This window comes from Uranotaenia lowii, chromosome 2, assembly GCF_029784155.1.
Source record: "Uranotaenia lowii strain MFRU-FL chromosome 2, ASM2978415v1, whole genome shotgun sequence".
NCBI classification, from domain to species: domain Eukaryota; kingdom Metazoa; phylum Arthropoda; class Insecta; order Diptera; family Culicidae; genus Uranotaenia; species Uranotaenia lowii.
Window position 1 is genome coordinate 14,834,959 of NC_073692.1, and position 15,605 is coordinate 14,850,563.

At 45.2% G+C, this 15,605-nt stretch overlaps 1 protein-coding gene across 1 annotated transcript; it reads left to right on the forward strand.

Moving 5' to 3' along the window:
* Positions 1-2,526: 2,526 nt before the first annotated feature.
* LOC129741090 (uncharacterized) lies at positions 2,527-6,381 on the forward strand. The gene has a single exon (XM_055732791.1). It carries the CDS (start codon positions 2,527-2,529, stop codon positions 6,379-6,381), a length of 3,855 nt encoding a protein of 1,284 aa, XP_055588766.1.
* Positions 6,382-15,605: the final 9,224 nt, after the last annotated feature.

Below are 15,605 nucleotides of genomic sequence, written 5' to 3' on the forward strand. Positions count from 1 at the left end.
TCATCATCGTCATCGTCTGGCGTTGGCGCAGGAATGCGCGACGCCTGAAACAACTGGAGGGCGCAGCGACGAAGCTGCGTCAGCAAACTTTAAACAACTCTGTATGATACAGTAAAATAAATTGCAGTCTTTTTAAGTCTCTCTAACCGTTGTGTCGCGTTTCTGTTCCGATGACATTTCTGTGTTAAACCCTTGCGGGAGCGGGGTTTTACCTTAATTTCTAATCAGGCTCTTCTGCCTGGAACATTGGTGACCCCGACGTGATCGCACGTGCGATCACTTCAGGTTTAGGCAACGACGCCTATCAATTGTAAATTCTCCCGTCGGGGGGAGAACGGACTGAAAAAACATTCAAAGTGTTTCGGTGTGCCAAAATGGCAACGATAAATAAGGTGTAACCTAAGTGTAGGCAATCATAAGTGAAAACAAAAGTGCAAGTCTCCCACTGGTGGAAATGAATCAAAATTTGTGCAACGACGTGTTGTACTCTAAGTACTACGCTCAGTTAGTGGAAATCGAAGAGTCTGTAAGGGCTAGGCCGTGTCGATCGCGAGAAGAAGGCGCAGCCATTACAATCATCGTTTCACACCTGTTCAACTTAGCCGCCGGAGCTGCGGCTGTAAGAGGTTACGAAAAAAGATTTACTGACGAACTGGTGAGGTTAGCCGAATCAATCAGCGAGAGGCTAGAGTGGAACGTTTTGAATCCGCCGTCTATGTTTTAATTGAGCTCACACGCACCTGTGTGGCTAACCGTGTGATTAGTGCAAAGAAGAAAGTTGAAAATTCGCTCGCTGCGCGCGTAGTGTTTCCCGTCGGGGGGAGAATCCAATCAACGAAAGTGAAATCAGTGTGTGATTATGTGCCTTGGTGCCACTGCACCATCGTGAAAATAAATAAAACAAACGCGGCGAGACTTGTGTAGCTTCTCCCGTCGGGGGGAGAGCTAAACGAAAGAAAAAGCAGTAAATTGAAAAGTGACTCACATTCCTAGTGTAGAACAATGGCCGAGGAAGAACTAAGTAAAGTGTGGATGCGGCAGTTGACTGCCCTAGAAGGGTCCGTCAACGAGATCGCGGTGCTGGTTGACCAGCGCAGCGACGCTAACCCTCCGGAAGTGGAGGAAATTGCAGTGCAAAGGGACACCCTGCGTGTTCTTTTCGACCAAGCAACAGCTGTGTTGCTGAAAATTGAAGGGGCCTCAGGTCCCTCGGCAAGGAGAGGGCCGTTACTAACTAAGGTAATGGCCGTTCAAGTGAAACTCGGCCGCTGGGAAAGACAGCATGCGGAAGCTGCCAGAAATCACCAGCGCCCGAGTGAAAACTTGCTCGACCAGACACTGGCACCAAGCACGAGTCGGGCGGATCATTTACCCCGAATCGAGCTACCCCACTTCAACGGTTCGCCGACGGAGTGGTTGACATTCAAAGGGCGCTTTGAAAAGCGCATGGTAAAGATTGGAGAAGATGCCGACAAATTCGCATTTCTCTCCAAGTGCCTTGAGCATTGCGCGGCAGCAAGAAATTCAATCGAAGCGCTCGAAAGCTCTGGCACTAGCTTCGCCGATGCGTGGGCGAAATTAGAGACGCGCTTTTACAAAAAGCGAATTGCGTACGAAGGATACTTCGTAAAACTGATCAAATTTAAAAAAATAAATGTGCCATGCGCTAAGTCCATCATGAGCCTCATCGATGCCGTGGACACTACAGTTCACGCTGCAAAGCAGATACAAAAGGATAAAACAGCGACACTGGACTGTGTTGCGAATGGAATGCTAGTAAGTCTAGCAAAATCCCGTCTGGATTCGGAAACCGCATCCAGGCTGGAGGAGAGATTAGACATACATCGTGTCTACACTTGGACAGAATTCAAGGAAGAGTTGGAGAAGCGAGCCAACCAATTAGCGTGCCGAACCAATATCGACGAATCGAAATCGCGCAACACCAAGACGGTAGCAGCAGCTGCCATCACCCAACCCCAGCGTAGGGAAATCAAAACGCAACCGCAATCCTGTTTCGCGTGCAGTGAGAAAGGGCACGCGATCTGGCACTGCACCGAATTCAAAGCGCTGCCTGTACCGCAAAGATGGGATAGGACCAAAAGAGCCGGTCGGTGTTTCAATTGTTTGTCTTGGGGACACTCCGTCCAAAAGTGTTCATCCAAAAAGCGGTGTTCAGAATGCGGAGAAGCACACCACACATTGCTACATCCAGTGGATGCGGTTCCAGAGAAGAAGCCGGCGGCTGACCCAGCCGTTGTGGCCTCAACCAGCAGTAACAACTGACTACATGGCAGTTACGTATTCTTGGCAACAGCCGAGATCAACATTAAAGGTGCGTCCGACTGGTATCGAGTTAGGTGCCTATTAGACTCCGGTAGTCAGGTGGAGTCTATCACGGAAGCAGCCGCGCAGACTCTAGGACTACCGTACGCACGGAGCGACGTGCAACTTGTTGGCATTGGCGGAAGGGTCAATGCTTCCAAAAAGATTACAACCGTAATCTCCTCCAGATGCGGAAGCTTCGCTATGGAGGTAAGTTTAGTTTTGGTTCCGCACCTTTTAGACGACCAGCCCAGCATTCGGCTGGAAGCGAAGGATGTGAGTGTTCCGTCAAACATTGAGTTAGCGGACCCCACATTCTACAAGAGAAGAGGCATCGAGATTATACTCGGTGCCCGAGTACTATTCCAGATTCTGAGCCCCAGACAAATCCAATGTACAAATGGCCCGAATCTTCAGGAGTCAGCCTTAGGCTGGCTTGTTGGCGGACTAGTTTCGCTACGGTCAACCCGGAAAGCAGTAATGACTGTTGCCACCGTTAGTACAAATGAGATCCAAGAAGAAGAGGACCCCGATGGGAAATTGGATACTCTCTTCAAGAGGTTTTGGGCCTTGGAGGAGGTAACTTCTGCGGAAGCGAAGTCCACCTCTGACCAGGTAAACCTATGCGAGGAGCACTTCCTCCAGCACACCAAGATAGGGGCAGATGGCAAATATATTGTGCGCCTCCCTTTCAACGACAAGCCCATTCAACTGGGTGATTCCTACGAGCAAGCAAGAAGACGCTTGTTCTCGCTAGAAAGGAAACTCACGCGAACTCCAGAAGTATACGAGCAATACAGAGAGTTCCTGAAAGAGTATCTGACATTAAATCATATGGAAGTTGTAGAACCAAAGGATTATCAAAAAATCCGCTACTTCATACCCCACTCATGTGTCATCAAGCCAGATTCTTCATCGACCAAGCTTCGCGTGGTATTTGATGCAAGCGCTAAGGCATCAAATGGACATTCCTTGAATGACATGCTGCGTAGTGGACCAGCGATCCAAACGGAGCAATTCGATTTGCTCCTGGACTTTCGCTGCCATGACAAGGTGTTAATGGCCGACATCGCGAAGATGTATCGGCAAGTCCATGTCCACGAAACGGACTCGTGGTACCAGTGCATCGCCTGGAGGGATAATCCTTCGGAAGCGATTCAGGCTTATCGCCTCAAAACAGTGACTTATGGCGAGGCGGCATCCTCATTCCTAGCATGTCGCGCTCTACACCAAGTCGGAGAAGAAATCCGATCGCATCAGCCGAGCATTGCTGATATTATTCAGAAATGTTTCTACGTCGACAATTTGATGATGGGGGGAAATTCAGCAGAAGGTCTTCTGAGTCAACGAAAAGCCGTGGAGGCCGCTCTTCTGCAGCGAGGCTTTCCCTTACGGAAATGGGCATCCAACGATGCCAGCATCATAGAAGATGTACCTGCCGACGATCTCGAAAAGGAGATCAACATCGGAAATCACGATGTGATTAAAACCCTAGGCGTGGCCTGGTCTCCACGCGGAGATACCTTTCGATTCCTAGTGGAGGACCGCAATGCAAGCAAGCAAACTATTACCAAGAGGCAGCTGGCCTCGGAGGTGCTCAGATTATATGATCCGTTGGGCATAATGCAACCGGTCATCATTACAGCAAAAATATTGCTGCAGAGCTTGTGGAAAACCAAGCTCGGTTGGGAGGACCAGATCCCACCAGAAACTTTGCACGAATGGCAGCAACTGAAGAAAACGCTGCCGAAGTTGGCGGAACTAGAGTTCCCGCGTCAAGCTATCCCGAGTAACGTAGCACACTTGGAGCTGCACGGTTTCTCGGACGCTTCTATTCGCGCTTATGGAGGCGCAATTTATGCCTTTGCCATAGACACGCAAGGTAACAAGTCCATGAACCTGCTTTGTGCAAAGTCGCGTGTAGTCCCGATGAAGGACCTCACTCTTCCTCGAAAGGAATTAATTGGAGCCAAATTGTTGGCAGAGTTGATGAGCCGCGTGATCGGCATCATACCACAACACATTAACAAGGTTCACTACTGGTGCGACTCGCAAGTAGTGTTGTCTTGGATACACGCAAACGATCAACACGCCGAGGTGTATGTTCGAAATCGTGTGAAAATCATTCAACAATTAACAAACAAGATGAGCTGGAGGTACATCCCCACCGACCAGAACCCAGCGGATGTGATCTCCAGAGGAATCTCAGTGAGGAAACTGTTGACCACCAAGAAGCAGCTGTGGCTGCATGCCACCCCGTATGCACTAGAGGTACATCCAGAAATTCAAGTATGCGCAATTCAGCAAGCGCCGACCATCGACCACACTCTGCATGATCCTGACCCAGAAGATTATATCCAGAGTTACAAGTACTGCAATTCTTTCCGAAGGACCAGAAGGCATTTCGCCTTAATACAGCGCGCCATAAGCAATTTTAAGGCAAAAGCTACAAGTTCTATTAATTCTGAACAACTCCTACAAACCATGACCGGCCCTCTAACTGTTGAAGAGCTGGAAGCAGGACTACATCTAGTCATCAAAAATATGCAATCCGTCTGCCTAGGACAAGAGCTGAAGAGCATCGGTTTACACGGCATTCCTACAAAGCAGGGCCCCCTGCAGCACCTCAATCCTATGCTGGCAGGTGGCCTCATTCGAGTAACAGGCAGGTTAAACTTAGCAGACTTGCCTGAAGAACAGCGACATCCAATATTCATTCCGAGGGAGCATCCGTTTGCACGAATCATCCTTGTGCATCTACATCGCTCCAATAACCACGCCGGTCTGGAAATAGTCTTGGCCGAATTTCAACGAAGCTATTGGATGAAGGGATTGCGGAAAACAACCCAATCCGTCCTTCAAAAATGCGTACTCTGCGTACGGGCAAGGCCTCGCAGATTCGAGCAAATGATGGGCCAGCTTCCACGGCCCAGAGTGAATCCCTCTACAGCGTTCACTCATACTGGCGTAGACTTGTGCGGGCCGTTCCAAGTGCTGCCAAGTCAGCGGGCGAAAATGAGGCTTACCGTTTACGCCTGCCTGTTTGTGTGCTTTTCGACCAAAGCAGTGCATATCGAGGTGGTGGAGGATCAATCCACCGGGGCCTTCTTAGCCGCCTTGATACGGTTTGTATCAGTGCGTGGTACACCGGAGGTGATATACTCCGACAACGGCCGCAACTTCGTCGGAGCCAGCCGCGAACTTGCAGAACTGAGCAAAGTATATAACTCGGAGTTGTTCCAAAACGAACTCATAGGGATAGCAGCTGAGGAAGGAATACGCTTTTCCTTCATCCCTCCGAGAAGCCCTAATTTCGGAGGTCTGTGGGAGGCCAACATAAAAGTGGCCAAAAGACTCTTCACCGCAGCCGCTCGTGGATCCAGCTTTAATATATTGGAGATTCAGACGGTGTTCTACCAAGTATCAGCGATAATGAATTCACGTCCGCTGACCTCAATTTTCTCCGACGCCGGAGCTCCGGAACCTTTAACACCAGGGCACTTCCTAATAGGAAGAGCCATAACTACTATACCCATCCCGGCAAGCCACTTAGAACAGCAAAACTTAGTTATGCGCTGGAAGCGCATTCAACGCCAAACCGCACAATTCTGGCGTAGATGGCAAAATGAATATTTGCAGCATTTGCGCTGTATCTTCAAGTGGACAAAAAGGCAACCTAACCTGCAGCCAGGTCAAATAGTATTGATTGGAGACGATAACAACCCCGTGGCAAAGTGGCCCATGGGAATCGTAACTCACACCAAACCCGGAAAGGATGGAGTTGTGCGGGTAGCAACGGTACGCACAGCTTCAGGTACCTACACACGAAATGTTCGGGCTTTGGCACCACTGCCCATCGACATTACCGAAAGTCAAGTAGGCGAATCAGTCGAAACATCTCAATTTGATTCTTCAGAAATAGTGAATAAACCACACCATGAAGTACGCGAGCAAGGGCCAGTACCTGAAAACGAAGAAGACCCACCACCCCTGGCTATGAGTAGCAATGTTTGGAGCGACAGACTTCGCTCCAAAGGGGGGAGAAAATGGAGCGGTTAAGGTAACCCTGCATAGCTGCAGAAGTTACCACAACATCCGAAGTGGTACGTCAGCACTTAATGTGCTACTTGCCGCGAAGGAAAATAGGAAACAGTAAGACCAAACTGTGGTCGAAATAACAAACATCAAATTTGTCAGCACAAAATGTGCTATCAACGATGGCGCGGACTCAACGACCGAGCTCGCGCACCCAGCCAACCCAGCAGCAACAATGTTGCATTCATTTTCGTGAATAGCAGCCAGAAACCTGAGACGCAATTCGAGATGTGGCCGTTTACAATGGATTCGCCACCCGAAGTCGCCGTGGAGAATAACATCTCCACTCACAACATTGTGGGCTACTCTGTGGACGCCCTGTTCATCATCGCGGCGATCATCATCGTCATCGTCTGGCGTTGGCGCAGGAATGCGCGACGCCTGAAACAACTGGAGGGCGCAGCGACGAAGCTGCGTCAGCAAACTTTAAACAACTCTGTATGATACAGTAAAATAAATTGCAGTCTTTTTAAGTCTCTCTAACCGTTGTGTCGCGTTTCTGTTCCGATGACATTTCTGTGTTAAACCCTTGCGGGAGCGGGGTTTTACCTTAATTTCTAATCAGGCTCTTCTGCCTGGAACAGACGCAAACTAAACTGTATCAGCCGTAAAGTGAAATTGAAAACCCATTGCACCAAGTGTGGCACAACAGTATCAGTCGTAAGGTGGAATTGAAAACCCAATGCGCCAAATGTGGAAAAATGACGTAGCGAAAGATTTAGCAGTAAAACACATGGCTTCTGGCTTGAAAAATAGTCAAACGGCACTTATCCTTCGAGTGGGTTCATTCAAACAGCTGACGGATGCCGTTAACAAAGTGTTGGAAGTTGACCCAGTAAGTGAATCAAGCGTGTTGCTTATGCGAACGCAACAAAATAATCATACGAGGTCTCCACAGCAAAACGGACAGTGGAATAACAGAAACGGGAAAAATCGGTTCGACAATCGTAACCAAAATAATCGGTACAATAACCGACCTTTCTCAACATACCAAAAGAATTTCGATGACCGGAATAACTCAAATTACAACAGTAACCGCTATCATGGCGAAAATTCTAACCAGCGTCAGCGAAACGGTTACAACAACCAACAAAACTGGCGTAATAATAATGGTAATCAAAACTCCAATGCCAATCGTGGACCAAGAAATGTTTTCGCAGCGGAAAACGGGAGAGAGCCAGTGGCTGCCCCCCATGCCTGCTGTGCCGATCAAACAAACAACAACAGAGGGGAATCCCAACAACAGAATCAGGGTCAATCGCGACAAGTGCAACACCCAAACAATCAATAAATGTATATAACTGTAACATAAATTACTCTTATTTTGTAATTTTAAAGTTAGAAATGTGCGAAAAACCTGTAACATAATTTGTTGATACAGGAGCTGACATTTCAATTATTAAGGAAAATATTCTAAAACCATTAGTAAATATTTACTTAGATGAAAATTGTATAATAAATGGAGTTACCGATGGCAAATTAAAAACCATTGGTTGTACATATACAAATGTATTAATAAATGATTTTGAAATACCACACAAATTTCAAGCAGTTACAAAGGAATTTCCTATCTTTGCAGATGGAATCCTTGGCCGTGACTTTCTTGTAAACTATGAATGTAACATATGCCTTAGAACATGGTTATTAACTTTCGAATTAAACCATGAGAAATTCGAAATTCCTATTCAAGACAAATGCAAAGAAAATTTTATCATACTTCCACGTTGCCAAAAAGTTAAGCCAATTAAATTGGTAAATATAACAGAAGATAGTGTTATTCTATCCAACGAAATAAAACTTGGAGTGTTTTATTCAAATGCTTTGATTGATAAAAATTATCAATTTTTAAATATAATGAACATTAATGATAGACATGAAACAGTGTCGTTGAACGATTTTTTATCTAAATTCGATAAAGTACAAATCACTAAACAAGAGCAAAAGCAAAAACGCAACAAGGAAACAATAATCAAATTAAAACGCGAGGTAAATACAAACAACGTGCCTACAGAAGCAAAGGCCAAATTAATCGAATTATGCGAAAATTATAATGACATTTTTGCTTTAGAAAATGATACTTTGAGTGCAAGTAATTTTTACAAGCAAACAATTAACATGGAAAATAACAGTGTACATAAAAAATTATCGTACACATAAAACCGAAATTGACAACAAATTAAGAAGATGCTGGATGCAGAATTCATTCAACATTCAGTTTCTCCTTACAACTCACCAGTACTTCTAGTACCCAAAAAATCGAATTCCGATGAAAAAAAGTGGCGTTTAAAAAGATCATTGCGGATAAATTTCCTCTACCCCGCATTGATGAACTATTGGATAATTTAGGTAGGGCCAAATACTTTTCAACATTAGATCTGATGTCAGGTTTCCACCAAATTGAACTTGACGAAGATTCTAAGAAATTTACAGGATTTTCAAGTTCATCAGGTCATTATGAATTTAATCGTTTACCTTTTGGACTAAATATTTCACCTAATAGTTTTCAACGTATGATGACTATCGCTCTAAGTGGATTGCCACCAGAGTGTGCGTTCGAATCGCGGAAAGAGCGGCTCGCTGGCGGGTCGTTAAGTTACGCCAGTCTCTAACGGTAGCCTGTGGGGCACCGGGACACACCCAACAGTCTCCCAGTCCTTGCTGCGCTAAGCAGGTCACTGGAAAAGTGGACCGTATACTTACCTTGCTACTCGTGGGATTTACAATGAATAACAACATCAGACAAAACAATAGAACGCGGATGGAAGGGAGTGATGCGGAGAGGGACACCTGTCCTAATCCGTTTGGCAGGAGCGGGCTAAGGCGCTCGCCGGTTAGGCAACTCGCTGAGCCGGTGTGGACGCCTGTCGATAGTGGGGAGAGCGGAGACCCCTTCGCTCAGGTTCAGCAGGCAGTCGAGGAACTCCTAAGCTCCCCGGAGCTTCAGGACCCTGAGACCCCTGCTGAACTAGCCGTCGCGATGGCTGGGATGCAAGACCTTGTGGATTGTGTGAGAAAGAAGTCGAACATCCACAAGGAGGTGCGAGAGAAACTTGCAAACGTGATGGCTTTGTTTGTGAAGGCAAACAGGACAGTGGTGAGCTTGCTCACTGCTCCGGAGTGCCGGACGAGGGCACGTGAAGCGCCAACCGGGTGGCAGACGGTTGAGCGCAAAAGGTGTGGTGGACCCGCAACATTGTATTTATCAATATTACAGTTCGTTTATGCACGCAAAGCATAAACAAACTGTATATCGAACAAAGTCCAATGTGAGGGCTCAGCGCAAGACGCTGACTCCTCAATTTCGGACTGTACCATGTTCCGTCGGTCAACACACGCAGAACTGTAAAGAAAGTATGAAATAAAGTAGTCTTAAGCGAACCTCTAACCAGTGTAGTCAATTCTGATCACAGCTCCCGGGTAAAAAGTCTAATACCCTAACTTCGCGATCCTGCCAGTTTGTGAATAATTAGTGAACCGAAAACAGTTTACACATCGATCGAACCAAGTAAATAACAGTTAAAGAGTTCGCGCGTGAATAAAAGTTTAGAAATTATGGGTTGGTTTTCGGCGGACGAAATCGTGGCCCCAACCGTAAGCAACCAATGTGAAGGCCACCAAACGGCCCAAGCGGTAGCAATTTGCGCGCTAGCGTTAGTCGCTTTAAGCTATTTAGCAATCCAAGGGATTGTAAAATTGAATAGGCACCATATCGAGCGAGTAACAGCTCGAACGGTGCGAATGAACAATTTAAGTGCCGATGTGTAAGAAAAAATCGAAAAACATAAAACTTTATCAGTGGACTAATTAAACCAGCAAGAAATTGCTGTGTGAAGTTATTTGCATTCCGGAAGAAATTCGTGAGAGAAAAAAAAACAAAAATAAAATGACATTATCATTGCATTTACAGTACGCGCCGGCCACCAGTAGTCATCAGCATTCGATTGTAAATAATACCGCGGAGCAGCAACAACAAAGGGACCGAGTGTTTTTGATTAATCAAGCGAAGTAAATAAGAACTCAACATGATTGAAGCGGAGGCAAGGCAATTGTTGTACACGATGTGCTTCGGGCAACTGAGGAGAATGGAAAAAAAACACGGCGAGAATCGGCGAGATTTTTCACTGCGGAAGAAATCTATGCACAAACAAAAATTGCGAGGGCGTTGCAGTTCAAAATCATCTGAGGTATGGTGATATGGAAGCGCTAGTACAACAGTTACGGGACATTGAGGACATCCTAGAATGGAACTCAAAACCAGGTACAAAGAAGTTCCATAAAGGAGAAACGACACATGGAAAATAAAGGTAAAATAATTTAATGAATAACAAAAGCCAATTAAAGCAATGTGGAAAATTGTTAGAAGTCATTTTAACGAATCTAAGGAAGAACCCTATGAGATTAGATTCCCTAAAAACACTAGTACGGAAACTTAGATTTTCCGAAGAACAGGTGAAAATCACACAAACAATAGTAAAATTCGAAACGGCAGATCTAACTTTATATGCACAGCGTGTGCAACGGTTATTCAATAAAATAAAATCTATCATTAAAATTAAAATTCAGCTACATAAGAAGAAATGTAAAAAATTTAAATCGCTCGTAATCGGATTAATTTTTTTAAAAACAGTGGTAGGAAAACCCATAAGAATGCCTCCTAAACTAGATCTAGGATTGGCAATTAAGGTGATGAAACCATTTGATGTCACAGCCACCAATTTACAAAACTGGAAGGATAGCGTTGAACTATTACAGGACTACGCTGAAGGGGTCGCGGAAGCAACCATCCTTAAGTTCCTAAAAACGACGCTCGTGGGCGCAGCGATTGATAATGTAGCAACCATAGCTGAGGCTTTTAATACTCTCAGAGATAAATTTACAATCAGGGTTACCCCTAGAGCGGTAGAGAAAGAAATGATGTCTAGGAAGCAAAGCGCAACGTCTATCTCAGATTTCGGAACAGAAATAGAGAAGCTTTCAGCTAAGCTAGCTGCAGCGCATCCATGGGAACGTTCGCAAATGAAGCAGCAGCAGCAAACATTGTACAGCCGATTGCTGTGCAAGCCTTTACTGATGGGCTTAATTAAGACGCAGTCCACATAGAGGCACGATCCTTTGTCGTGTTGCAGAGGAAAGAACCTAAATCACCGATGGCAAACGACCTGGCAGTAATGGCATTAAAGGCGTAAGTAGTAAGTAGTACTGAGTAAATATACAATGCAATTGTTTTAATTATGTTATGGAAAAAAAATTTACCATTCAGGATGCAATTATCAAATTGCACGGAAACCTCAAAAAATTAAGCAGTTTTTCAAGTTCGGCAAAAATTTCAAAAATTGATGAGTTAACTAAATTAAAAGAAATGTGGTGGATGCCGGACTAGCCACCGCATGTCGCAACATTGTTGCAAAGAATTGCCACACGGTGCGATGTGAATGTTTATGCGAGCTAAGCATTCTTGATAAACATCCTACATCGACCCATGGGCAATGGACTGCATATGCTGACGCGGCGGGTCATGTTCAGTCTGTCGCCGCGCGATAGCTTTAAGTTAACGAATAAAGAAGATTACTGTACCAACCACCAACGAGTTAAGTTCTACGTTCTATCATGTCCCGCAAAAGTTCTGTTCATGGCTGACGAAACTAGTTCATGGCGATCTCTGCCAACGAAAAACCTGTGTTTTCGCGTGTGAGCTAAAACAGCTAAAAATCACAGCAACAGTAAATCATCTAAATCAATTAGTGAAGATTGGCTGGTTCTCCGCGGACGAAATCGTCGCGCCCACGGTGTCGAGAAGCACGAGTGAAACCACCCATATCGTACAAGCTGTAGCGATTTGCACCATAGCAGCGGTGTTAGTTGGTTATTTTATTGTGCGCATTGTCGACAAGGTTCAACGCCAGCACACGGAAAGAATAGCAGAGCGAGCTGCCCGGCGTGTCGTGGCACAAGTGTAGAAAAAAGTGACACAGATAAGCGAATGGAGAAAAGACAGTGATGGACAAAAATGAACAGTTACATCAAAAGTGATAAAAGACGCTAAGAAAATCGCACAAATAAAGGCTAGTGACAGAAGCCTTGAAAAACAATCATTAACGAGTGCATTGGAGCCCTAAAGCGTGAGCCAAAATATTGGTCTCGACTGGGCATTAAAAGAACAATCTTGAACGAGAATGTGGTTAAGGCTAAAAAATTAATAGCAGAAGAAATATTCAAGCTAGCAGCAGCGGCAGCAACGACAAATCAGCAGCAGATGTTAACGGAAGAGCTTCTGTGGAGCTATAGAGACGCAATCGACACTATGATTCACAGTGCGAGGGAAATTTCTGGCGAAGACACTGATTCAAACAAATGCATAGTCAACGGTGTCATATGATTGAGAACCCCTGATAATAAACAGAACCATAAAATAACGCAAAGGCCGTTCGCCTCAAAAATGCTTCATAACCAAAAAGCAAAACAAAGAATTCAATTGCAAACATATGTAACAGTGCAACGGCACGAGAGCTATCGCCGACTCCTTCTACTCGTCACCTACCGCATAGGCTCCGTTCTCGGGTGCATTCAAACTGAAGGGTTTCAAATTACACCATCGAGCCGGGGTAATACCATTCAAATTTCTCTCTTTTTCTCTTACTATTAATATAGATAAGCAAACATTGTACAAATCTATATAAGTAAGAATCTTTTAATAAATAAATCTCATTTCAAACTTACTTCTTGGCAAGCATCTTACTGCGAGTCAATAGGTCCGTTTTGGTAGATACCTCTCTGGTCCATCATAGTCCGGATACCTATTCGCCTCCGAAAAAGACCTTCTCCAAGTGAAGCAGTCGATAGCCTGCGGCATGGCTAACCGTAGACAGTTCATGGCTTGAAAAGTTAAAACCGCGATATTTAAAATCGAATAAACGCGTAAACAGTTAATGGCGCGATAAGTTAAAACCGCGATATTTTAAATCGAATAAATCATCATACAAAAAGTGTTAAGTGCTCTGAAAAACAGTTACTTTAATGACCAAAATATTGGAAAACCCTACCGAAAAGTGACCAATATAGTGAAATAGTGTCTTAAAAATTTCACTAAATCTTCAACAAACATGGGGTGGTTTTCTAATGAAGAGATAATAAACACCAACAATCAAATGCCGGCCGAAAATCGTCTTCAAACGCAAGCAGTTGCGCCATGTGTGTTGACCGCATTGGCGGTATCGTACGTTCTAGTAAAAGTGTTTATCAGACTACAAAAGGGGCACGTCATAGTCCACAACGTTAACGTACCAGTGTATGTGGACATTACAATAAAGAGCATTCCTAATTTATTAAAAATGCTAGATACTGAAAAGTGCGTGGAGATAACAAAGAAACATAAAACACACCACCTAGTGGAAGTAACGAACGAAGTAACAAAAATAGAAGTATTGCCACACTTCGTCCACACAAAAACTAAAAAACTAGAAAAATATGCTAGTCAACTTTTGAGTGAACAAAAAGGACATCTAATAGTATCCACAAGCCAGGGTTTAATGACGCATGGAAAAGCGTTGAAAATGAAAACAGGTGGCCAAGTGATAGCGTACATCTGCAGAAAACAGCGATTACCGATCGGTACGTCCATCATTAGCAGCAGAATCTACGTAGTATCCCCGGAATGGTGTAAAGGAGTGCGCCCACACCAAATTGAGAATCGAATTATGATGTTATGGCTGTGACCCAGCATCCAAACAGAAAAGCAGGAAGAAGTGAACGAGAACTTTTCCACCTAAACGTAAGTTTTTACGCTGAGATATTAAACTATTAAAAATAACGATGACTAGTCACTAAATGTCGGATGAAAGTTCAAGTCTTCTCGAACAATTGACGAATATCCTGTCAAATTTGAAAAAATCTAAATTTAACAAAATAAGAACAGAAACTTTATTTGAGAAATCGGATCTAGCATATAGTTTAACGAGGCAAATTGAAGAAAAATTAATTTTGCTGGAAGATTAGATTCCAGATTGTTACCAATTCGGTAACATTGTTTTGTTTTTATTTTAAATAATATTTATTGATGGGTGGAGTTAGGATTAATTTTTATAAGCAGCTAGCTCAAGGCAACGCAACGGCGAATTCAAATTCAAACCCGTGGTGGTCATCAGCGCAGAACATGGCGAAACCAAAAACGCACATGGTATGAAGCGTTGCGTATAAGTCGAACGCAACAAATACACCATCACGCGTTCTGGAAGAACGCAAGCAGAAGCGAACTTCGAGATACGAGGTTTCTTGGCGAGTCAAAGCGCATCACCAAGTCTCTTGGTTTCCGGCGGCGAGCTAGTGCAGACGTATTCAGACAGTGCTCCGCAAAGTGTTGGGACAATAACGAATTCCCACGGTCCGAACAAAGATCAGCGTTCAAGTTAGCCAGCTCGAGTTTTGTACCGATCATCGCCACAGCCAGAGACCAGCTTGGACCGAATCCCATCTCCCGTGTGTGCGTGACCGTCATACGCGTGGCTCGATCATTTTCCGTCCGCATCTCATCCAAGCCCGAGGTGTGGCAAACAAGCGCGCCAAGCCAGCAGCGCGAACCAGATCAACGACGACCAGCCTGGTGTGCGTGACCAGGCATTACGCTTGCGTTGGTCGGTCTGGTTTGCCCGTCCCAAACGAGTCGACAGAGAGACAGAACCGCATCATCCAGCCGGTAGTGCGTGGTACCGCATTATTGCCTCCCGTTGCCTCACACGTCGTGTCCGAGCGTGTAGACGATCCAGCCGAAGACCGAGGTACGCGCCTAGTCCAATGCGCGTGGTTGGCAAGCCATAGGAGAGAGACCGAACCGATCAACCGTTAGTGTGGTGCGTGGTACCGCGCCGCTCCTCCCGTTCCATCCAGGCGTCGCCCAGTGCGTGGCGACCAAGACGACCCGACCGAGTAAGACGATTGTCCCGTTACCATCCCGTGTGCTTTTCATCGAGAATTCGCCGAATACATCTAATTTGAAACCAAGGTATTTATCTTTTAGGAATCCACCCATCCGAAAACTCCCCCAGCCTAACAAACGCCCTGAGACCCAGGAACAAAAGAGGCCTTGAGCGTCCAAACCCGTTAGTCCCCGTGGCTTTAGACCAGGGACTGGGTGTTGCTGGGCAGCCCCTTCTGGGCTGAACCCGTTCCTGGGGAAAAAGTAAAGTTTCACCTGG

Bases quoted from the DNA above. Each gene is read 5' to 3' on its own strand.
- LOC129741090 (XM_055732791.1), top strand. From the start codon at position 2,527: ATGGAGGTAAGTTTAGTTTTGGTTCCGCACCTTTTAGACGACCAGCCC.